This window comes from Zootoca vivipara, chromosome 2 (assembly GCF_963506605.1).
Source record: "Zootoca vivipara chromosome 2, rZooViv1.1, whole genome shotgun sequence".
Classification (NCBI taxonomy): Eukaryota; Metazoa; Chordata; class Lepidosauria; order Squamata; family Lacertidae; genus Zootoca; species Zootoca vivipara.
In genome coordinates this window covers 85,898,744-85,923,606 of record NC_083277.1, presented here as the reverse complement: position 1 = coordinate 85,923,606, position 24,863 = coordinate 85,898,744, and the positions used below count along the sequence as shown (strand labels likewise).

Sequence of the window (24,863 nt, the reverse complement as noted above, 5' to 3'; positions counted from 1 at the left end):
GCACTCCAGATGTTGTTCGACTACAGCTTCCATCATCCCTAACCATTGGCCAGATGGGTTGGGCTTGATGTGAGTTGGAGTCCAACAACATTGAGAGGGCACTAGGTTCTCTATTCATCTTGTAGATGGCTTTTAAAAATTAAATAAATTCATGAATGAATTCAATAATTATCAGTGGATAGGAGCAATAATAATTTTATGGAACTTCTGCATTCAGAGACAGAGTATCACTGAATGCCAACTGCAAGGGACCAGAAGCAGGTGAAGCTTACTGCGCACAATGCCCAACTGGTGGGCGTCCCAGAGGCATCTCGTTCATCATTGTGAGAAGTGGGTTACTAGAGTAGATGAACCTTTGGTCTGATTTAGCTCAGTTCCTCTTATGGAAAAACCTACTCAGCAGCTTAGAGGTAAAGCAGCAAAACAATTCTTCCTATCTCTGTTCTGTCTTGACTTATTCAACATTTTTTGTGAACTTTTGCTTTTCTGAATACTACCCAGAAAAACAGAGGGGCAGAAACCAGTGCAAAGACACCCACCAGTACAATGTGGATTCCTCCTCTCCACCTGAAATCCACTCTGGAGGGTTAAGAGATCAGCTCCAGGGTGTGTGTGTGAAATCATTCCATTGGAGAAGCAGAAATGCTCACACTGATGGAATGATCATATTAGCACAATGCTAAGGAGGAGCACAATGCTTAATTCCACCTGTAGTTTGTAACAGGGCAAAGTCAAATTCAAATTTAGCAACTATCACATTTGGAGTCCGCCACAATATACCTGTTCAAGGATCCATGACTGCAGAACGTGCACAGGTCAGAAGAAGCAATATAGACAGGGCTCTCCTTGAATGAATGTGTGTCGATCAGGGACAGAATTTGTTACCTCCAAACCTATGCATGTTCAGCAGCCACACGATAAAGGAAAGCATGAGTGTGACTGAAATGTCTGTTGCAACTGTGTCTCCAAATTTCTTAATAAACACTCAGAAATTCAGAACCTGCTCCTGGATATTATGTAAATTCAGAGATATGTACCTTGCTTGCAGGACCTCTGCTGGCCTGACCGGGCATCTGGGCAACAGCAGTGGGAATAATATTGCTAATCCAATTTGAGCCCAAGTTTCTGAAGCAAGTCAAGTTCACAGTGTAAGACTGAGTTGGCTAGAATTCCAGATTCAAGGGCTTGGTGTTTTGTTTCCGGTAAGCTGCCCTTCAGAGTAGAAACAGCAGCAACAACAACAACAATGGGTGTTGTGGTGCCTTAAAGATTAACAAGTGCACACATGCCAAAGACCTCTAATCCTCTAGAAGTGATCCAGAAGCCCTGTGCCTTCAGGTTCCTTGCCATCCCTTCTCAAGAAGAAGATGGAAAGATCACATGGGGGGAAGGATGAGGCACTGCATTTCTCAAAGGAAAAGCTCAGATTTAGATTTTATTTGCAGGTCAGAAGAAGAAAAACCTGATTGCAAATCCTTGCTCCTTTTAGCCACCCATATAAGAAGCAGAGTGTGTGGCCCCCTCCTCGTCCCAACTACTATAATGCCCCTTTGGCTGGCTAGTTGTAGGGGGAAGCACCGATGTGAAAGTTGCCCACAGGACACCTGCTGCGCAGAACCCAGAGGAAGGGACTGAGCATGTGAAATGGGAAGAAACCCCTACAAATGTGCTACGTTTTGGGACCGAGTGGCACCTGTTACTTCAACAATAGAATCAGAAGGATGGCAGCCTGCTCAGCTAACACATCCACATGTTCTCCTTCCGTTCTCACAACCCTTCTTTGGGAAAGAGATGCCATTGCCCTTGAAACACTGGGAAAGGTGGAGGCAAGTCCAGCACTGGCTTCCACTCAATTCTGATGATTGGAAGACAAACGTGGGAGCCAGCCTCGTCTGCCTCCTTGGCTGCTGTGTCCCTGCTCCTGCTGTGGCCTAGTGCACCCTGGATTCAGTGCACACAGCAGGGTCATGTGAGTGGGGGGGGGAGACTTACAATGGAAAGCTCTGGCAAGCGCTAGGCATTAATGCCTTATCTTCGAGAGCAGCCTCACGCTGGGAGCTTCAAACTTCACTCCGCTCCCAGCTCTTTCATCCCACCGCCAGAGACGCAAAACAGCAGTGTCAGCTGGAGGAGCCTTCTGCCTGTGCGTGCATTCTAAGGGAAGCATGGCTGCAATGGTTCCCTCAGCCTGCATCCAGCTCAGGGTGGCTGAAAAAGTCGGGAGCTGCTAGGCTTGCAAGATTGTGCTAAGGGGAGTCACCCCTGGCCACGCAAAGAGGGACAGAGCTGTGCCACATTCTGTTCCATTCCACACTTCACCAGCCTCTCCGTCTGCACTGGGGTGGTGTAAGGAAAGGGGGGGCACTTCTTCTGAAAGGGGGATACTTGCTGTTGAAGTCACGACCTGCAGTCCAATCATGTCCCTACAATTTTTTGTGCAGCCCAGACAGACAAAGGAAGAGAGTAATACCACAATGTTGCAGGGAGTTCAGAATCAGTCACCTGATTATCTCCAAAACTAACCCACTGAGGCAGTATTTGTGAGTGCTACACTGCGGGTGGCACTGTGATCTAAACCACTGAGCCTAGGGCTTGGCGATCAGAAGGTCAGCGGTTTGAATCCCTGCAACGGGGTGAGCTACTGTTGCTCAGTCCCAGCTCCTGCCAACCTAGCAGTTCAAAAGCACGTCAAGTGCAAGTAGATAAATAGGTAGCACTCTGGCGGGAAGGTAAACGGCGTTTCCGTGTGCTGCTCTGGTTCGCCAGAAGCGGCTTTGTCATGCTGGCCACATGACCTGGAAGCTGTACGCCGGCTCCCTCAGCCAATAACACGAGATGAGCGCCACAACCCCAGAGTCGGTCACGACTGGACCTAATGGTCAGGGGTCCCTTTACCTTTACCTTACACTGTCACAGTTGCTGCTGCAAGCAGCTGAGAAGGAGGCAAGCCAGATCTGGTATGTCCAAGCTAAATCACTGTTTCTCACTCACCCTGCACTTTCTGCTAGTCAGCTATTATGCTCCTTAGCTTAAACTCAGGTCCTCCAGGACTTTGGCCTGCCTGCAGCATCTCCCACATGTTCTGCCTTGGAGGTGCTCTGAAACATGGCTTTGCACCCAATTCTTGGCCATTTTTGGAAGTAACAAAATGCCGGAATGCAATGTGTAGCACTTGGTCCCTTTTTACCTGTATTGTGCCTGGAAGTGGTTCTGCACAAAGCTCTGGCCCTTTAGCGGCTGGGCAGTTGGCTGAGCACTCGCATTGGCGGAGCCCTCTTCCTGCCCAGATGGAAGCTGCAGAGAAAACAAGAGAGCAAGGTTGAGTTACAGGACTGGGGAGCCTGCCCACCCCCTCCAGAACTTGTCGGACTACAACTCCCGACATTCCACCTGCCGCTGGAAACACCTCCCAAAACAAACATTCTCCCAATGGACGCTCAGCCAAATCCACCATCATGCTTCTGCCTTCTTAACACCGTTTTAAAATGTGGGTTCTTCCAGCGCATTGTCCCTGCTTTCCTCCCACCTTCTCTCCCTCCCCTTCCATCACCACCACATTTCTCTCACTTTTTCACATCTCCCACTCCCTTTCAGCAGCAAAATCACGTCTAAAAGGGGGGATAGAGAGTGTTGGTTAGGTGACCATGTTTACTAACAGGCGTTCAAATAAAGGGAAAAAAAGAATTCTGGCAGGGTTCTGTTTTGATGGGTTTTCATAAACATCCACATTTTTTTTGTCCTGCTCTGTGAAGTTGTTTGGATGAGAGAAGAGGGTGCAAAAGCTCAATTACCAGCTTCAGGGTGTTTGAGAATCTTTCACTCTCTCCTCATTAAATCAGGGGAAAGCAGGCTGAACAAGCACCTACCAGTCCCAGAACAGGACAAACACATTTTGTTGCATGCAGTGTGATAACAAAGGAATGAAAAAACCATCTGCAAATAAAGCAGGCAGGTTGCTCTCCCTAGGGACTAGAAAAGGACACCTGGTCAAGTCTTATTCTTAGTAGAATATATACTAATCCGAGGCGTGCAAGCAACTTTTGCCACCTGAGTCCAGGACCAGTCCGTGGAATCTTGTATTATAGCCTTCTATGCGGATGGACCAACATTCCCCATCAACCATTGGCCACTAGCTGATGGAAGAACAGGTCCCCCACCCTCGCTACATTACCATTGCTCTGCGGCTATTGCTTCCCACAAACTGCTTCTGCCTAGTCAAGGCTCCATTTTGCAATGAAAGCATATGCCAGTGACACTTCTGGCCTGGGGCTTACACAAACACACTAATCTAAGTGCTACAGCATGAGAAGTCACTGTACAATCTGGGAGATCTGCATGGTTGCCGCTTGCTGTGACACGGGGCTCTGAGCATGCAAGCAGGCTTTTTCAGCAGCCGCTCCTGGGCTGTAATAGTAATCTGAATTGGGCCTCAGTGACCTCACGGCTCAGGAAGCAACGCTGCCCAACCTGCCCCCTCCTATTAAGACAAAGGAGATTTAACATTTTAATGGATTTCTCAAACGTAGCAGGATGGAAGGAAAAGAATTCATGATGCTATTAATCAAACCATTTGCCCTGTCTGGAAAAGTGTGGTTTTTTTCCCCTTGATGAAAGCAAAGGAGAGAATTTCTCTTGATACGCAAGGAAGAACAACAGAATAGGAGGGTAATAGCTCCCAGACTCTAAGAAGCAAGGAGATTTCCCTAAAATGGGAGTTGATCTCCTAACATGGTGACACATTGGGCTCAAAGAGAACTGCAAGAACTCAGTTATCTATTCTGTATTTTAATGAATGCTTTGTCATCTTTCAAATCATGCTGTTAGCCACACAAGATGAGTTTTTTATTATTGATAAAGTGAAGTAAACATTTTTAAAAATTAAAGAAAAACCTAATGGTTATGTTCTTTGGAAGATTGTTATTAGGGAATCCTCCAAGCAAAAGTTCACAATTCTGGACAATATATTTGAAAGATCTTTTGCTCCTATCAAGTCCCCCTTGCCATGCAAAGAAGCAGAAGAGAGTGTTGGGAGTGCTGCAGAGTAAAATTCATGCAAGTAAACAATGAGGCCCATGAGAATAGTATGATTCTCGACTGCACTTCACACTTTCTGCAATGCGAAGGGTCCCTCTAGATCAGGCATCCCCAAACTAGGCCCTCCAGATGTTTTGGGACTACAGTTCCCAGCATCCCTGACCACTGGTCCTGTTAGCTAGGGATGATGGGAGTTGTAGTCCAAAACATCTGGAGGGACAAGTTTGGGGATGCCTGCTCTAGATGCATCTCACTGTGGAAAGGCTTCTCAGAAGGTTGGTAGCTTGGACAATGTTGACCTAATATTGGTTCTGTGCTCATGATGAGACCTGAGTAGAGGGGACTATAAGGAGAATTAAAGTGCAAGGTGCCATACTCTAAAGCAGGCATCCCCAAACTGCGGCCCTCCAGATGTTTTGGCCTACAACTCCCATGATCCCTAGCTAATAGGACCAGTGGTCAGGGATGATGGGAATTGTAGTCCAAAACATCTGGAGGGCCGAAGTTTGGGGGTGCCTGGCCTAAAGGGTGTTGTTATGTACCAAGATCCTTTAAGATTCTCCTCACTTCGTGCTTTTTAAAGGAATCAAACAACAGGCCTAATGATCTATATTGTTACCTCTAATTATGGGATCAGCTGGAACAGCAGCGTTACATTTTTTCCTGGGCTGTCATTTGTTGAGGTGGGGAGAGGTGAAGATGGCTATTCCATCCCTCCATTTTATCAAGTCCTTAAGCTTTGGCATTCCTGTGCTGTGGAATCAGCCTCAGCCATCAAGCAGCTGCCACAAACAGCAGAGAACTAAAGCTGCCTTTGCTTCTCACCACCTCCAGTCATCAGAGGCAAAAGAGGACACAGGTCCTGCACCTTTAATAGTAGACAATTCCCACTTCTGCATAACCATTAGAACACCAGGATGCATCTGACCACCAGCACTCCTAAAGGGTCACAGAAGAGTTTAGCTCAGGCATCCCCAAACTTCGGCCCTCCAGATGTTTTGGCCTGCAATTCCCATCATTCCTGACCACTGGTCCTGTTAGCTAGGGATCATGGGAGTTGTAGGCCAAAACATCTGGAGAGCCGCAGTTTGGGGATGCCTGGTTTAGCCTGTCTGTGTGGCCCACATTCCATAAGAATAACTTTCTCCTAGGGGAGAATTCAAGAGATGAAACTTGGCTGAGTGTGGCAGCCACAGGAGACAATGTGCTATATAGGGTGGGCGTAGCCACCCTCCCGACACCAGCATTGTTTAACGCTTATTTGGGTGGAGCACGTTTGGAGCTCTGCAGATGTGCCAACAAAGCTCACATGCCCACACACCCAACCCCACCGCCATCCTGCCCCATCCAGCTAAGCTGCAACAATGCCAGCGTTCAGATGGCAGCTCCACCACCACATGGGTCACTACAGCATCCAGAAGACCTTATGCTGCAGAGAGGCAAGTCGTACTGACATCTACCCAAGAGGCGTCTTCTACAACGGTCACCTCAGAACCAGAGAGTGCTGTCACTCCAGGGATGACTCAAAAACAGGAACACCCTGGCGCCTGAACAGAAAGCAAATAATGTCCCACTTTTTTAAAGTCCAGGTCGGTAAGCACACAGAGGAGCTTTGTCACTTCCGTTGAGATATCAGCTGGCCTTAGCTCTCTGTCAGCTGTTGCCTAACAGCAGCTGTTCCGGCAGACTTCCTGAATTGCTTCCACCCCAGCTGGTCATTATAAGAACTATAATTTAAAATACTGCTGCCTGAGATTATTTCTTTTCTCGTCCCTCCCCATTCATAGCAACGTAGGAAACTGCCTCATACCGAGTCAGTGTTTAATACATAATACTTTTCTGGCAGGATCTGGAACTTCACAATATCTGGACATGGCTTCAGTTTTGCAGCTGAATTTGATACATTTTCCCTAGTTCTGACTATGTCAAGCCAGGGTGTACCACTCCAGACTGCAAATTGGGATTTCTCACACGGCTGAATGCGGAGGATTTCCGCACCTTAAAGTGTTCCCTTCCGACCAGGGAATAGACACTTTCTGCCACAGACTGATTGGAGGAACCAGCTGGGAAACCCTCAAGGGAAGAAGGCTCAGAGCCAGGGGACTGGTAGTAGGATAACCATGAGTGGTCAGAGGGTGAAGACTGGGAGAAGCTGTCTGAAGCTGAAGATGTAACAAGGCTTAGAGAGGGAGGGAGAGGCTGTTGCAAAGAAAAGTCCAGAATCAGAGACAAAAGCTCAAATAGGAGAGGAGGCAGAGATGAACCTGGCTATTGAAGATACACAGGTGTCTCCCTCGCCTGCTGCAACAACCTCCCCTCCCCCATGGTCTCCCAGAACCAGGAGAGGCATAAAGAGGGCAGAGGAGAAGTTAGCTCCATGAAGGCACGGTGTCAGATTGCTTGGGGAAACCCTGGAAAGAAGGGGACTTAGGCAGCTGTGGGGAGGTGGGGACCTTCAGTCTCCGCAACTGCTTCATGGGGACAAGACCTGCCAGAGAAGAGTTGCTCTGCTCAGTAGGCCTGACATCCTGTGCAAATGCTTTTCTTTCTTTCTTTTTCTAGTAAAGAGTTGACTCCCGTTTGCTCAATGTGGTTTCCTGCTGGCTCGCTCCTGTCACTTACTGAGACCCTTAATTGCGTATATCCCCTATTGAATTAAGTCTATTGAATTATACAACGGGGCAGTTATGTCTTGCTTCATTTTATTGCTTAAATATAACTTTTATATAACTGCCCCTATTGAATTATACAACGGGGCAGTTATGTCTTGCTTCATTTTATTGCTTAAATATAACTTTGGGTGGCTGGTGACACCTTATGAAACTGACTTCTGTATGCTCAACAAAGCTTTGCCTCTAGATACAATCTCCAAAACAACCTTTGGGAGTTTAGCCAAGATGAGCCCAAAATTACACAATTACGGGAGGTCACTGCTGAATGCCACTTTGTGTTTGCTCCCTTTCAAAGGGGGCTTTGTCTTCCCGTCAGCTTGACCCACATCCAATGCAACCAAGCTACAGGTGCGTAGGTGAGAAGGGCTTGGGTTACTGCCTGGCCGCGGGCCCATAACAATTGTTCCATTCCAGGAACAAGACGGATTGTCCTTTCCTTCTTGAAATTGCATAACACCTTTTTTAGCTTAAGGCAGTTTAAGTCAGCTCTAATACTTTGTGCAGAGGTGTACCTAGGGTCCCTTGCACCTCCAGCAAGGAGCTATATTGGTGGGACACAGACTCCCAGGGGGGAAATCTGAGAAGCAAGGCAAGGTTGCCTGGACAGGAGGAACATGCCTCTTCAGGGCTGGATCTAGCTCTCTGCCTGGAAGCCACTCCAATGGCCACTTTCCGCTCCTCCTGCAGCAGGAGTAGCTTTTCTTGCTGGAGATTCCTTCTATGGGCAAAGCAGCGACTGGGTTTCTGAGCAAGTGGGGGCACTCATGGGAGGACTCCAATACCTGATAGGTGCATCCCTGGTAGAGACTGGTTTTGCCAACCCCTAGGTACACCTCTGACTTTGCGATTACTTCTTTCATCTTGCCTGTTTGTCACTCTACTTCCAAATAAAGGTAAAGGGACCCCTGCCCATTAGGTCCAGTCGCGGACGACTCTGGGGTTGCAGCGCTCATCTCGCTTTACTGGCCGAGGGAGCCAGCGTACAGCTTCCAGGTCATGTACTCAGCATGACTAAGCCGCTTCTGGTGAACCAGAGCAGCACACGGAAACGCCGTTTACCTTCCCGCCGGAGCAGTACCTATTTATCTACTTGCACTTTTTGGTGTGCTTTCAAACTGCTAGGTTGGCAGGAGCTGGGACCGAGCAATGGGAGCTCACTCCGTCGCGGGGATTCGAACCACCGACCTTCTGATCAGCAAGCCCTAGGCTCAGTGGTTTAACCCACAGCGCCACCTCTACTTCCAAATAAACAGCCTCTAATCAGAGTCATAGCTTCGGGGGTAGCCAGGTTTTTTGCCCCGGGTGAAGCCTCCAAAAGGGCACCAGCCTGTGTGTGTTTACGCAAATACACTGGGGTGTGTGTGTGTGTGTGTGTGTGTGTGTGTGTGTGTGAGAGAGAGAGAGAGAGAGAGAGAGAGAGAGAGAGAGAGAGAGAGAGAGAGAGAGAGAGAGAGAGAGACTGGGTCTTTGACCTGGGTGAAAATGAGCCTAGTTTTGTCCCCCCTTTAATAAAATTACTCCTGATCTTGCCTGCTGGGTATGGCCCCAGTCTTAGAAACTTAACCACCAGCTTTGCATGCTATGGTGATCCTAAATATTAAAGGTTTGAACATTCAAATGCAGCCACTAATAGACAAAGGATGCCTAGCCTTCTCAGATCCCAGTGTGTCTCCAGGTCTGTCTACCTGCTTGGGTTTCTCAACTAATAGATGTCAACAAAATCTTGGTCCGAAGGCTCCTTTGGCTGGGGCTTGCTCATTCCCTATTGTGTTTACTCTGTCACAGTCAGAGCCAAGCTACATAACACCTTTTAATCACATGATTTGCCTTTGAGTACAAGGCTCACAAGAGTTTTCTTCCACCAAGAGCCAGCATGGTGGACCAATCCAGATCAGGAACCTGATATGGGGGTGGAGAAGCAGCAGTGGCAGAAACAGCTTACCGTGACCGCGGTACGTCTCGTCAGTAGCAGTGACAACCTGCAAGGCCTCATGGTGGCAGCACAATCGCCACCACGACAAAGCTTCGCAGGCTGCTGATTATTGTGCCACTGCTGCCACTGGTTCTGCCCTTTCCCTGCCATTGTTGATTCTGCCGTCACCAGGCTGCTGCCGCTTCTGTCGCCTAGCAGGTCTTCTGGCAGTCTGGCAGTCCCAGATTATTTGTATTCACTATGACTCACCACTGTACGCTGGCTTGCCCTGAATACCACCGTTTGGTAGCCAAGCCCAAAACCAAAAAGTCCTGTTAGGATGCATTTTGGCTTGCCTGCTGCTGATAGTGTCCATGAGGTGATTGATGATTAATATCATCCTTTATCAGTTTTACACCCTTATGTAGTAGCATTTGCCCGGACATTGTCCTGCTCACCTCTGAGTGGTGCCTTCCTTATTTCAGATATCGTGATATGTCACTATATTGCAATGTTTAGCTGGTGATATTGAAAACCAGCTATCACCCAGACCTAATAAACAGTCTATTTGTTATAATGATGAAACAGATGGCACAGGCTGAGTGGAGAGACAAGTATCCATTAGTACGCCACAAGCTGTTGCCTGAAATGGTCAAAGTCCTCCAGGAAAAAGGACCGAAGGCATGTATCTTCAAGCTTGATCTTTACTACAGCTCTGTGTGCGAGTTCCCATCAAAGTGAGGTGTGGTATCACGATACCATCTTTCCTGTGCAACTCCCTGCCCTTCGGGCTTACTACTCCGGCACAACAGCACATTGTTTATCCCCTTGCCTTTCAATTATCATTCTGTTCCTTGGAGTCTATCGCTATACACTTTTTCCACACGGCTGCCTTTGAAAAGCATTTGGATACCGCAGGTGGTATGTTAGCAGGCCATTGCTGGGGGGGCAGCACTGGCTGCCATTTTTTTCTGTGCACATCCAAAGTGCTCCTTATCACCTTTAAAGCTCTAAAACAGAGGTGCCTTACATATGCTGTTGGACTACAACTCCCATCATCCTTGGCCATTGACCATGCTGACTGGGGCTGATGGGAGCTGGAGTCCAGTGACATCTGGAGGGCTACTGGTTCCCCAGGCCCTGCTGCTTGTTCCCGTATGATTACGCCTGCCCATGGAGGTCCTCAGGAGTTGCATATGCAGGACAGGGCCTTCGTAGTTGTGGCAACCAGCCCTTGGGAGCTTCTTCTCTGTCAATTTTCAAGAAACTGGTGGAGATCATCCTGTTTTAACAGGCCTGCATCATGGGCTGATTTGCTCCCTTGCCCAGATTGTTGGTTAAGTGCTGATGCCAACTGCTTCGGCCTCTCGATTTTATGCCGCTCAAATTTATTGTGTTTACTGTTTTACCACTGCATCACACACATTTGCGCATCTTGTACTTTATAATCGTCGCATGCTGCTTTGGCCAAACAATGGCTTCTACGTTCGAATACAAATAAATAAATATAAACGCAAAGTATGTGCAAAAACAGCATGTCAGCTGCTGCCAGCAAGATGCATTAGTCAGCTTACCAAATTACAGCCCATCCAGGTTTTAACAACCAGGCTGATAACGCCAGTTATACTAGCTAATTACTACACAGCAAGAGGTAATTTGGGCGCATTGCAGCTGAACACAAACACCCCCACCTGCCTGCATTTTACATGTGTATGTGAGCTTGTGCAAACACACACAGTGGGAGCAAGGTAGTGGGGCTGATGTTAGCTGGCATCTGCATGGGATTACTGGCCTGGAATGATGACTCTTACTGAAGATGAACTTTAAGGTGGTCTTTAGCCAAATTCTCTCAACTTTTCAATCTAACATGATAGCTACCACTATGCACCATGACTCCTGGGTGCAAATACCTAAGAGTACGCATATGTCCCAGGGCATTCAGGGCAACCCCACCCACCTCACCTGAGTAGTAGTCCACAGCTCCTTTCCCTCAGGTTCGAGATAATAATAATAATAATAATTTATATGCCACCCATCTAACTGGGTTGCCCCAGCCACTGTGGGCAGCTCCCAACAAAAAATAGTAAAAGCACAATATGACGTCACACACTAAAAGCTTCCCTGAACAGGACTGCCTAGCACACAACACACCAAGGCTCCACAAAAAAAGCACGCAAGGGCTACGCACATCTCCGAGCACCTACTAAAGTGCGGAAGCTGTGTGCTAACCAGGAAAAAAGGCGAGTGGAACAAGTGCAGTCATGGGTTTCACAATGCCATTCAGGGAACTTCCCTCAAGACAGAGGCTTGTCCGAGCCAGTGGAATCAGGAATCAGGAAGACAGAGGCTTGTCCGAGCCAGTGGAATCAGGAAGGTCACTGTGCGCAATGGACAGTATCTGGAAAAGCAGAGATTTTTCCACATGCCTGGCCTTAACCTGGTCGCTTTTAGGTGGAAGGACCAGTGGCTCCTTCTCAGCCATCAGAATCTAGAACGACAAGGCTGAAGAGCCTGCAGCATTCCCTATTGTCGCTGGACTACAATTCCCATCATCCCTCATTACTGGATGGGGAGTCAAGAGTCCAACAACATGAGGTTTTTCACCCCTACTCTAAGAGAATCTAGGTGGCCAGCCCAGGATCCCAGCTCTCACAGAAATGAAGAGCCACCGAGAGTAAAAAACCATGCTTCAAGAGAACAAGATAGGCATCCACTTAAAGAGAGGGGCAGAAGCGCACAGAATAAATATTAAGCGAAAGTTTTAACGGGAGGTTTAGTTCAAGACTTGGGTGTCTTTTAAATTCATACAGCTTGCTCCATTTCGGTCACATATGTTTTGGCTGGCAAAAAGAACAACAACTCGCAAACTTGGGTCCCCTGTTGTACAAAGAAACAGCTGCAGAGAGTTATTAGATAAAACTACTTTTGTTCAGAGTTGCTGAACAGGTAGGCGGACCACCCAAGTCCTGGAAATGGCTCAGGGTGGCTGCTTTAATGATCACCAACATTGCTAAGCTGCCTCCAGTCTAAAGTTCCTAAGCTGTGTCAAGTTTTTAATATCACTCTTTATAAATGATGTTATTCATTACACCAGAATTATAGCCAGACCTGAGCTGTGTGTCACACCTAGAACCCAGGATGCTCTAGATTCCGTGGTTGGTTCTCCAGTCCATGTATCTATCGAAAGCTACCTTTTAGAGGCTTACGTTGGTACATATACTGAACTCTCCCTCCATTAGACACAAACACTAAGATCTGGCCCATACTTATTTTTTAAAAAAAACATAAACATAAGCAGCCTGTTCCTGGTACCTTACGCCCATCATCACCATCAGGTGTAGCACCTTCTCGAAGCAATTCGTCTGCCTGGTGTGGTCCATCCATGGGGAACGGTCATCGCTCAATGGTACAGCATATGTTTTAAATGTGGACGGCCCCAGGTTCAATCCCCAGCATCTCCAGGTAGGATTGGAAGAGACCCAATAAAAAGGAGCCAAATAAAAAGGCTGAGGTGGGAACTGGAGTAGTGAAGCTACCAACAGATGGGGAGCCTTTTTGGGGGTGGGGGCTGGCCTTACACAGTGGTTTCACTACCTAAGCTGTTGGCCTCAGAGTCGCAAGCACTCCCCGCTTCTTTTAAAAGGCTGAGCACATCTGCTTTTACACATATACACACACACTCCAAAAGGCTTATCTCAAGGTTCCCCCAGCCCTGGAGCTCTTGCTGAGTGACTGCATGGAATCAGAGCTCCCACTCTACAACTGAAGAATCCACATGGGTGTGAAAGTGGATTCAGCTGCCCCCCTTTCTTCCTCCGAGACTGAATTAGCAGCTTGGAAAGGAAGCCCTGCATAAGCCGCACATTGTGAGAGTGCCAATGCAACCAGGCCAAGGGAAGGATCAGTGATGGCTAATGAATTCTTCCATCTGCCCAGGGTAGAGGTGGCTATTTAAAGGATGTGAAGGAATGATGTGGTGGGGGCCAGGCCAATGCATTTTGGCACCTGAGATGAATAGAAAAATGGTGGGGGCCCTCGCCACCGCAGAAGAAGAGGTGAGTGAAGATCTACATCAGGAACAAGATGGGAATAAAGATCTACATCTGCTGCCCCTGTGAATCCTGCAGCCTGAGGCAGTTGCCTCTCCTTGCCTCGTGGGTGGGCCAGTGCTGAATGCAGTTCTCTTGGAAATGCAGCTGAGGCAACTGTGCTTTCTGAACCCAGGGCGCGGCCAGAGAAGTAGGCATGAGAGAAGGAGACACACACACACGTGTGAACAGAGCATGGGGCTTGCCATATTTCTGGGTCCTGACAATGTGGTGATGGATGTCCCCATAGACAAAATGGCCCACTAAAGTCTTCCTTCAGTATTCCTCAAACTTGGGTCTCCAGATGTTGTTGGACTACAACTGCCATCAGCCCTAGTTAGCAGGCCCTGTGGTCAGGAATGTTGGGAGATGTAGTCCAACAACAGCTGGGGACACAGGTTTGAGAAACACTGCCTTAGGGGGACAAGGGGAGTGACTCTGTGCCAGAGGGCAAATGGCAGGGCCCCCACCCTCAACTCAGAATTAGTTAGAAACACAAGAGCATCTGAAGTAGAGTTTTAGAGTTGGAAGGAGAGGAGCTGTTTTTAGAATTGCATTTGGCTGGGGTGTGAGGGGAAAGTTGCAGTCTGTTAAACGCAGCAAGCTGGAGCAGAGGGGCAGAGGGCCATGGCTGATTTCTGCTGGCACCCAAGACTGTGGCCATGGGAGACGCAAGGACCCTCTTGGAGTGTTAATGCTGTGAGCCCCTCCATCGCAGCCTTAGGTTGTAAATGTGTGAAAATAAACCACAGATCATAAAAACACCATGGTCTCTGCTGTGCCTCAGTTCCAAAGGAAACACAAAACCTGGGGAAGTGCCTGGAATCCCTGGAATCTTCCACCACCATGGTCATTGGGGTGGCGTGTAACAATACCTTTCCCAATCCCAATTATTGCTCTGGAATATACAGTATGCTAAGGGCTGGTGTCCTACTGTTAAGATTTGACAGTCGCAGGAATCTTCAAATTGACCTCATGTCTATTTGCCCTCCAGCTTTCCCACCCGCCCTCAAAAGCCCTCCACTTGTGGTCAAATGAGGTTCTAAGAGCTTCTTCCCCAGAGGCTGAAGTCTCCAGTGGCAATTAGGGAAACACAGTGCTTTGTGCAGAAGGAGTTCAGTGCTCGCCACATGCTCTGACAAAAGGCACATTTTCAAACTGAGATAAGTGCCAATTAATTTTCGCTTCAGCTGCTAGGCAGCCTCGTGTATCTTGCACAGAAGCAGGTGATTTCCTCTTGGTAGGGTACCGTGTGTGTGTGTGTAAGAGAGAAACACAGACAGCATCTATGTATGGCAAGGAGACAGAGAAAGGTGTGAACACATGCAGGGGGGGGGAATGCATGTGGGAGAGAGAGCATAGGCTAAGAATGCACATGACATAGTCAGTACAGCTCTGGCTTGGCAGAGAATTACATTCTTTTGATGGCTTGATCTACTCATCTATCTTTACTATGAGTTAATAAAATGATTTTTATTTTGTTTTTATTTTAAAAAATGCCTCAAGTGACAACGAGTACCTCAATGGGCGACAGACAAAAGCCTGTGAGTTTCTGTTAGTTACAGCTATGCACTCTTTGTCCCATGAAAGGGAAGTGAAAACATGCCAGATTGTAGGTATCTACAGTGGCTAAGGTTAAGCATTCTACCTGAAATTAAAAAACCCAATACAGGGGACCTAAAGGAGTTCCTTGGATGCCACCTCCGCCCATCAGACCACAGTGTGGTGGGATTGCGAGAGCCTGAGCTGGAAAGACCTTGTAAGAAGAAGAGTGTCCAGAGGTGCTTCAAAGGCAACTCCAAAAGCCTGAGCTCTGTCACAGCTGAGAAGCCACTCTATCTAGGGTGGGAGGACAGCAGAGAGAGTGTGTGTGTTCACGCACATGCCTGCAGTGCTCCAGGAATCACACGCCCCTGTCTTCCCCAAGGAACCACCTGAGCAAATCACAGCCAGCAGCAGAGCAAGAGATAAGGGCTGCACAATCAAACATTTATCTCAGCATGTAGGATTACAGTGCGTTCAGCCTCGGAAGGTGCAATGTGCCCAGCCTGACATTGCTAGTAAAAGCAAAACACAGCGATACGGGATCTTGTTGGAGATGTAAACGAATTGCCAAGATCCAGGCTTATTACGCGATGGGAGCTCATTAGGGGGGGGGGCATGGCAACGGCCCCTTCCTCTTGTTTCTGGCTCACATCCCAAACCAGATTTGTTCTTCAGCACCTCTTCTGATATTATTGTTTTCCTAACGGGGAGACGTTTCTCTGTGGGGGAAACTGCATCAAAGCCAAGCATATCATCACTGGGAGGCTGTAGCTACTCACAGAAGATGCCTTTTTCTTTAGGAAAAATTCAGCAGCTTCCTAGAGAATGTAGAGTTTGCTCACAATACAATTCCCTCCCAGAAGTGCTATTGTGGCAATGTGGGGTAGCAGTTATCCTCCCACCTCCTCTGTAACTCTCTCTCTCTCTCTCTCTCTCTCTCTCTCTCTCTCTCTCTCTCTCTCTCTCTCTCTCATATTTGCAATGCCCATACAGAAAATTGTTTGAATTTGAATTGTTTGAAAAGTCAGCCCCCTTTCTTCGTTGTTTCTAGACTCACAATTGGAGGATAGATTTAATAAATAAATAAAGCAGCAAGCAATAAGAGAGTTTTGTGTGCCAAGAGACGCCTTTACCAGGAAAACCAGTTTTCAAGAGTCAACTAAGAATGCTTACATTTAAAAATGGCTACAGTGGTGCCTCGCTACACAAATTTAATTCGTTCCACGGGTCTTTTCTTATAACGAAAAATTCGACTAGCGAATCCCATAGGAATGCATTGATTTTGGGGGGGGGATTTTTTTTTTTGCCCATAGGAACACATTAATTGAATTTCAATGCATTCCTATGGGAAACCGCGATTTGCTAGACAAATTTTTCGTAAAACAAATTCGTCTAGCGAGGCAACCTCTGCTAGAAAAAACCTTTCGTTAAGCGGAAATTTTGTTAAGCAGGGCATTCGTTAAGCGAGGCAGCCCTGTATACCATTGCTCATGTACGACTACCTAAGTAGATATCTAAGGGAAGCATACTCCTGCTATTTCTGCCAAATGGGAGTCAAAGGAATTACCCAGGGTTATTTACACTAACTAGTAACAGCTAAGTTTATATTTTGGTATGAGCTTTCGTGTGCATGCACACTTCTTCAGATGCACACGAAAGCTCATACCAAAATATAAACTTAGTTGGTCTTTAAGGTGCTACTGAAGGAATTTTTTTATTTTGCTTCGACTCAGACCAACACGGCTACCTACCTGTAACTGGTAACAGCTAATCAGGGCCTTGGGGCAGAGGACTTTCCCTGGAAAATCCAGGAGTGCTGGACCCATCTGTAGTGGTGCAGATTGTCCCCATTGATTTCTTTTTGTTCTTGTACTTTTATTATAATTGTTTTTTACTGTTGTTTTAATATAACAATAATTGTTATATTATTGTTAGTTTGGTTTTCTATATCTCAGGAATGCTTTGATGGTGTTTCCTGCTTGGCAGGGGGTTGGACTAGATGGCCCTTGTGTTCTCTTCCAACTCTATGATTCTATGATGCACCCCACACCCTGGATCACTTGTTTGAAGTTGGGTAGGATAAATATGAAATAAATTAAAGTTAAATGAATACATCTGAGAAAAGCTCATGTCTGGCAGCGACAGTTGGCATGAGCACAAGAGCTGTCGAGGAGTTCAGAAGTGTGTTTTTGTTTGTTGGTTGGTTTTAAAAATCTGTTTCCTGCCCTTCCACCCAAAGGGTGGCAAACAGTCAAGTAGCAAAGTAACAGAATATAAAATAAAATTAAAATAAAAGGTATTTTTAAAAAACATTAAGAACATCTAAAAACATATCACAACAGCTAATAAAGTCAAGATTGCTAGGAACAGTATATTACAGCTAACAAATGCCTGAGTAAACAGGAAAGTTTTTTATCCTCATGAATGTTAACAATGAGGGAGACAGACTCAGGGCACTCCACAGATGAGGAACTGCCACTAAGAAGGCCCTGTCTCAATTAAGCATCAACACAGGGGATGAGGGATACAGAGTCTGTTTCAAGCTCCAAATTCTACTTAAAATGAGGGCACATAAGCCTTTCAACAACAGCAGGCTATATATTGCTTTCCATTTATAAAGAAGAAAACCCAGAGCGTTGGGATCAGTATGGAACCCCTACCTCCAGTGCAAGAGGCATCAGCCATGGGAAACATTCAGAACCAAGCAGAGGGCCTTCTCGGTAGTGGCACCCGCCCTGTGGAACGCCCTCCCATCAGATGTCAAGGAAATAAACAACTACCTGACTTTTAGAAGACACCTGAAGGCAGCCCTGTATAGGGTTTTTTTTAAAAGGATTGATGTTTTATCGTTTTTTAATAATCTGTTGGGAGCAGCCCAGAGTGGCCGAAGAAACCCAGCCAGATGGGCGGGGTATAAATTTGTTGTTGTTGTTGTTGTTTGTTAGATTCTCCCTTGACAAGTAGTTGGTACACCTCCTATCGAAGTACCAGGGCAAATCACAATTGGAGCAGATCCCAGAAAAGCAAACAATAGTGCATTCCTGTACATGTCTACTCAGAAGTAAACCCCACTGGGTTCAGCAGGGCTTACTCCTGCATAGAGAACTGCAATCTGAACAGATCAATCTGCTTTGCTAATTGCTCCAACTTCCACAGTTTCACTGTGTTGTGTCACTGTCACATAATGCAAGAAGGATGGCATTATCACACACTCATCCACTACAATGCTTGGTTTCTTGTTGCATATTTTCAAGCTGGGTTTTGTGCAGTTAGTGCCTATGGCTATTGATTTGTCTACCCTTGCATGCAGTGACTCACGGCAACAAACCTGTTAGCATACTTAGCAGATTCCAAGGGGAACCTCACCTAGCTGGGGTGCAGGTTCTAAGCCACCTGCCAGGGGGAGAGGAAAGAGGGAAGCTTGTGCTTTTTTGGTGGTTTCTCATCCTTGCCTAGGGGTAGGTGCCAATCATACTTTGACACCTGTCACAAATGCAGACAAGCCGTCTAGACAAATGCATCTGATTAGCATTAAAACAAGGATGGATAAATATATTTATGAGGGGTGTTGTATGATAAAGGTTGATCTGATTATTTCTTCCCCTCCTTCTGTAGCATCCCTGATAGCCCCAACTGAAAATATAATATAGTGCTAGGTCAGGGGTGGCTAATCCGCAGGCAAGATCTGGCCCACAAAGACACGCGGGAAGTAACCTACCAGTCTCTAGGGCTCACAGCTTCATCTCCCAATCTGGTCCGAAGATAAGAGTCCTTTATCTCCCAGTCTCAGTGCTGAGATCAAGAGATAGAATCCCTCTGCCACTCCCTGAGTTCTCTGAAGAGCAGCCAGAGGGATCATTTACTTCCCTTCTTAGTGCTAAGCAGCACAGTGCTGAGATTGGAGATAAGCCCCTCTGCCTGCTCCTTAAAGTAAAAGGCAGCCTTCTTCCTCACCCTCATTCCACAGCTGCCCTTTTACTCACAGGTAGCAGGCAAAGGGCTCATCTCTGATCACAGCGCTGTAATGCTTAGTGCTGGGACAGGCAATAGACATAGCTGCCAAGTTTTCACTTTTCTCGCGAGGAAGCCTATTCAGCATAAGGGAAAATCCCTGTAAAAAAGGGATAACTTGGCAGCTATGGGCAATAGAGCTGCTCTGGGGAGATCCTTTGGAGATTCCAGGGAGTGCATGAAAAAAGGGTAGTATTAGAATACTGGGGGAGGAAACAAGCTGTTTACGTGGAGATCAGATAAGAGGGTAAGAGTTGCAAGGACACGCTATAAACTGAGAACCAGACTAATATACTCCTCGTTACAGTATAATTTATATGATGCGCTTCAAAAATTCAACTGCATACTTGAAAAAGTCAAGAGAAGATAATCTGATGTCAAAGAACACTCTCTTTTTAGCCTGGAATGTATCACTCTGGAATGCTGTTGAAGTAATATTTCTTTAAAAAAATGCAAAAGAGAACCTATATGTGCATATGTGTGTCTTTCATTCAATTTACAGACACGGAAAATTTAAAGAATGGTTGTTAGAGACATTTGCATCAGCAACAGCAGCTTGGTACTAGTCTCCCAAATATCTGCAACATCTCCTTCCAGTACCAGACGAGAACCTTAGGACCATGGGCGTAGCAGGGGGGGCTGCCCCCCAAGATCAAGTAAAACAATTGAAATACTTAACTAGCTGACCAATCACATTGATTCTGGCCCCCTAAAAAAAGTCCTGCTCCCCCAAACAAAAATCCTGGCTACGTTCATGCATATTTCTTGCTCTTCCACCCAGCTCTGAAGTTCTGTTTCTTCCAGGCTCACAGATGTAGCACTTAGCTGTAGAAACTGCCATCAGGCAAGATATTCTTACAGTAATAGTGGCACTTGGTAGAACTACTTGGCATTGACACGGTGGATTTTTGAATGCCCATTCAACTCTACATCCTTTATCTCATTAATTTTTACAATAACCCTGTAGGGTAGGACACTGCTATTATCTCCAACATGTAGAACAGGCTACCATTGCCCTCTGGAGAGTGTTGCCTAAGTGCAGTCTACATCCCCGTTTTGCCACTATCAGCAAATCCTGGAATGTACACAGAATAAATGTACATGTAGGGGAAATAGCCAGCCCTTCTGTGTGCAACCTTTAGGTACTCCTATCTCTGTCCTAAATACTCCTTCCTACATTACACGGAAGTGAGCAAAGCATGCAGATCCTACACTTTCCTGAAAATACAAATATCAAAATTCCAAGCGGAAAATCTTCCTGTTTCTGGCCAATGAGAAATACAACCATTTCTCACTTCTCTTCCCTTTATTGACAAGTAACCAGTACAGTACCCTAAATGAACCCATTTCCAAGGCACTACAGAATACTAAGTTTCTCACCAACCCTCCGAACCAGCTCTTGACTGGCTTATCTAGGTTAGCTGCTGCTAAGAGATTCACTCTGCATTTTGGAGCAAACTTACCTGACTTGCACCACCTGGAGCAGTGCTTGGATTGAACACACACACACACACACACACACACACACGGAGTAGTCCACATTTCTGCAGGGTCTGGCTGCTTGCAGTTTATCAGGTGGTCATGGGATCATAGAATTGTAGAGTTGGAAGGGATCCCAGGGGTCATCTAGTCCAACCCCCTACAATGAAGAAGCTATCCAACCTCTGTTTAAAAACCTCCAGTGAAGGGGAGTCTACCCCATTCGGAAGTAGTCCATTCTACTGTCAAACGAAAAGTTATTCCTAATGTTTAGTGGTAGTCTCCTTTCTTGTCATTTGAATACATTGGTTCAGGTCCTACCCTCCAGAGCAGCAGAAAACAAGCTTGCTCCATCATCCATGGGAAAGCCCAAGGTTTGGGTTTTTTATATAGTCCTACAGTCACTTTGAGATAAGTGCTGTGTGGCACCACGCAGGTTAAGAATGCCTTTGAAAATCCCTCCGTAAGTGGCTGTACATAATTCCATGCTGTGCCTTACAGGGAGAGGGGAGATGGCTGCCCCACTGCCAAATGCGGTTTGCCTTTGAATGTTTTAAACATAAGAGCATTCACGCCATTCCCCAGAAGAAATCCATTAAGCCCTCAAGTCTCCCGACTCGAGACTAAGAAAGCAGAGAGTGATGGCAGCTACTGCATAATAGGACAAAGAAGTACAGTGGTACCTCGCAAGACGAATGCCCTGCAAGACTAATTTTTCACAAGACGAATGCGTCTTGCGATCTGATGGTGACTTGCAAGACAAATTTAATTCATTCCGCGAGTCAATTCGTTTTGCGAAAAATTAGTCTTGCGAATCGCGGTTTCCCATAGGAATGCATTGAAATTTAATTAATGCGTTCCTTTGGGCAAAAAAAGAAATGTCAATGCATTCCTATGGAAAACCGCGATCCGCAAGACGAATTTTTCAAAAAACAAATTGACTCGCGGAATGAATTAAATTCGTCTTGCGAGGCACCACTGTACATCTCAATCTGCTCTGCCTCACAGGACAGGTGGGAGGCTCCCATCATATACAGCAAAGCAAGTCTTTTGACGGATGGGCTCTAATGCCCTCTCCCTGATCTCTCTCCCAACAGAGAGGGTGTGGACTGTTTGAACATTTATTCAAACAGTTCTCCTCAGCAAAACACAACACACAGGAGCCGTTGACTCAAAAGTGCGCTGTCTTAATAGATACCCCCTTACTCCAGCTCCGTGTGCATGAGCCACAGACAGACAGGCACATTCTGTAGCTTGCTTTAAAAAATAAATAAATAAATACTGTTTTTGCCAGCAGCAAAGCAGCTGCCACTCCATTCCAGAAAGCTGCCTGAAAGTGTAATTAGTGGCAGATTAGTGGTATGATTCTGATGGGGGTTCACACAATGAGGAGAAAGGCAGAGAAAGACTTCCTTCACCTACTCGGCTTAACTCTATGATACATCTGGAAGTGGCCAAGTCCACCTGGAAGGTCAAAGTGGTTAGCCGGGCCTTTGCAAAGTTTTCCATGAAGTGGGTTTGTTGAGCCATTGCTTGGGCAAGATGGTGCAGTCCTTGGTGTACTGTTTACTGTAGGCAATTCTCCTCAGATTTCAAAAAGCCTGTTATTAAGTCCAGAACTTGCTTAGAGATACATCTGTCAGCAAGTCTGTCATCTGTCGCCATGTGAACTATTAACTGAAGCCTGAGGATTCCGCTGATAAAAACTACAGTCGTACCTCAGAAGATGAACGGAATCCGTTCCAGAAGTCCATTCAACTTCCTAAACATTCGGAAACCAAAGTATGGCTTCTGATTGGCTGCCGGAAGCTCCTGCAGCCAACTGGAAGCCGCGGAAGCCCCATAGGATGTTCGGCTTCCAAAAATAGTTCGCAAGCCATAACACTCACTTCTGGGTTTGCGGCGTTCGAGAGCCAAAACGTTCGAGAACTAAGCTGTTCAAAAACCAAGGTACAACCAAATAATTATCGGCTGATTGACTACCTGGCTTTTAATTGATTACATGAAACGAAAAAATTAAGAGTCCCTGTGCCCACAACCTGACTTTAAAGTGTACAAAAATAAAGGCCCCTAATGGTTGATGTGTACTCATGGAAGGCCTCCTCTATGGATCTTGCTTAGTTACTCTGTACTCAACTTATTCCCCTAATTCTGAACAGCTCCACTTAAACCAATATCTCTTCCACTGCCTTAGAACCTTACATCAAGTGACTTGAAAGCCCCCAGATGTTGTTGGACAATCATTTCTGAACCCACCGGCCATGTTGGCTAGAGCTCATGAGTTGGAGTTCCAACATCATCTGGGAACCAAAGGTTGAGAAAGGCTGCTTTAAAAGACTCTAGCTCTCCCCAAAGACGCTAAGCTTAGCAGAGATAGACTTACAGAGGCACACAAGGCCTTGCTTCACTTCAAAACCTTGTGGGAACAAGTTGATCACTAGGAGCTCTCCTCGGTGCTGAAATGACAGATCTGCCTTGCTCTGTGGGCTCTACCACAGGACAAGAATAGGACACTGCTGCAAAGTATATTGAACGAAGATCATTTAGAAATATCATAAATGGATTTTGCATATATACCTAAAGAGGAAATGTATGGCTATGCTTTCTTACTTGAAATGAATAATTTTTTTATAATAAAAGGGGGGGAATTTCTGTCAGAAATTATGGTACATGTACTGCTCGTTGGGTTTCGAAATAAAACAGAATAAATATTTTTGATAAATAGGTTAAAAGCCACCAGAGGACACTGGATCAGGGCCACCATACTAGAAGAGAGGGATTTAAGCCTTTCCTCCATGCTTCCCCCCTCTTTCCTCCATGCTTTCAATGCTGACACCAAAGCTGTTGCTAACTTCGGAGGGGTCTCAAGGTCAGGTACATAATGGACCTGCCTCTTTCAGCTCCATGGCTAACAGCAGCTGAGGGGAAGGTTTAAGTTTGGGATATGGGCTAGCACCATCAGCCCCACATCCCTTACCAAAGTATCACCACTACCAGCCTGGCACAGATTTAAGCAACAACAACATGGGGAGGGGGAATTCAGTGTTGTGCCAAGGCTATCATTCCTCCAGGACAAGCATTTCAGCTTGCCAGACGGAACAATCCCCCTTCACCTCCCCCAGTGCACTGTTCCAGGGGGTTATCCCACCCCACCCCAGAACCAATTGTGGGGAACCCTGGGGGGAAGAGAGGAAGAAGTGCTGCTGGGCAAACAGCAGTCCTTGTGCAGCATTTCCACTGATGGGACTCATTAGTTGAATCCCACCTATGGGATTTTATTTTGAAATAAAGTTTAAAATACAGGCAACAAACATAAGAACATACATTAACAAGATCACTAATTAAGGGAGTGAAAATGCACTGATTACAGTACTTAGTATATAATATGTACGCATGTGGGACGATTAGAAGGAAACAGCCTAAGGGGAAGCACACTAACTATTGAGAGAGTTTGGATGTGCAAGTTATGTAGTTGAATCATAGAATCTCTATCATGGATAGAGATAGAGATATCTCTTTATTAGGACCAACAAAAATGCCACAAAATAGGGAGCAAGCTTTTGAGCAGAACCAAAACCAACTCAGAGATTTGAACAAGCTCTTAACTTCCAACCATACAGATCAAAACCTGATCTGGGGGAACCTGAGGCCCTGCAGATTTTGATGGATGTGAACTTCCATCAGGCCCTGCCAGCATGGTCAGTAGTCAGGGATGGATGATGGGAACTGTGGTCCAGCAACATCTGAAGGGTCTCAGGTTCCCCACTGCTGCTGGGTTGAGGAAGCCATGGCTCTCTGGCATCCCTGACTCTCATCATCCCTGACCATTGGACCATGCTGGCCAGGGCTGTTGAGAGCTGGAGTCCAAGAACATCTAGAAAGCCACAGGTCAATTAACATATTGATTGAAGTTTGCAACCCTAATTTTAATACTTTGGCATCACTTTCCCGGGTGGCACATTTAGTAATCTTGAAGGAGATTTTGTTCTCAGCCACACACCCATCTCTAGCCAGAAAGGAACCAAAACGTACCCAGGAAACGGATGCCAGGTGCCGAAGGCAGCCCCGGCACTTCAAGATTCTGCACATGGCACTAATAAGGGAAAGGGAAAGGACATTTGG

The 24,863-nt window shown here is 46.4% G+C and overlaps 1 protein-coding gene across 1 annotated transcript in view; it reads right to left on the bottom strand.

The window, feature by feature from the left end:
* The window catches only part of USP43 (ubiquitin specific peptidase 43), a 92,377-nt gene that overhangs the window by 50,676 nt on the left and 16,838 nt on the right, over positions 1-24,863 (bottom strand). Inside the window, exon 3 of the mRNA XM_060271792.1 lies at positions 3,188-3,294. Coding sequence (XP_060127775.1) covers positions 3,188-3,294 — 107 coding nt within the window. The remainder of the gene's footprint in view (positions 1-3,187; positions 3,295-24,863) is intronic.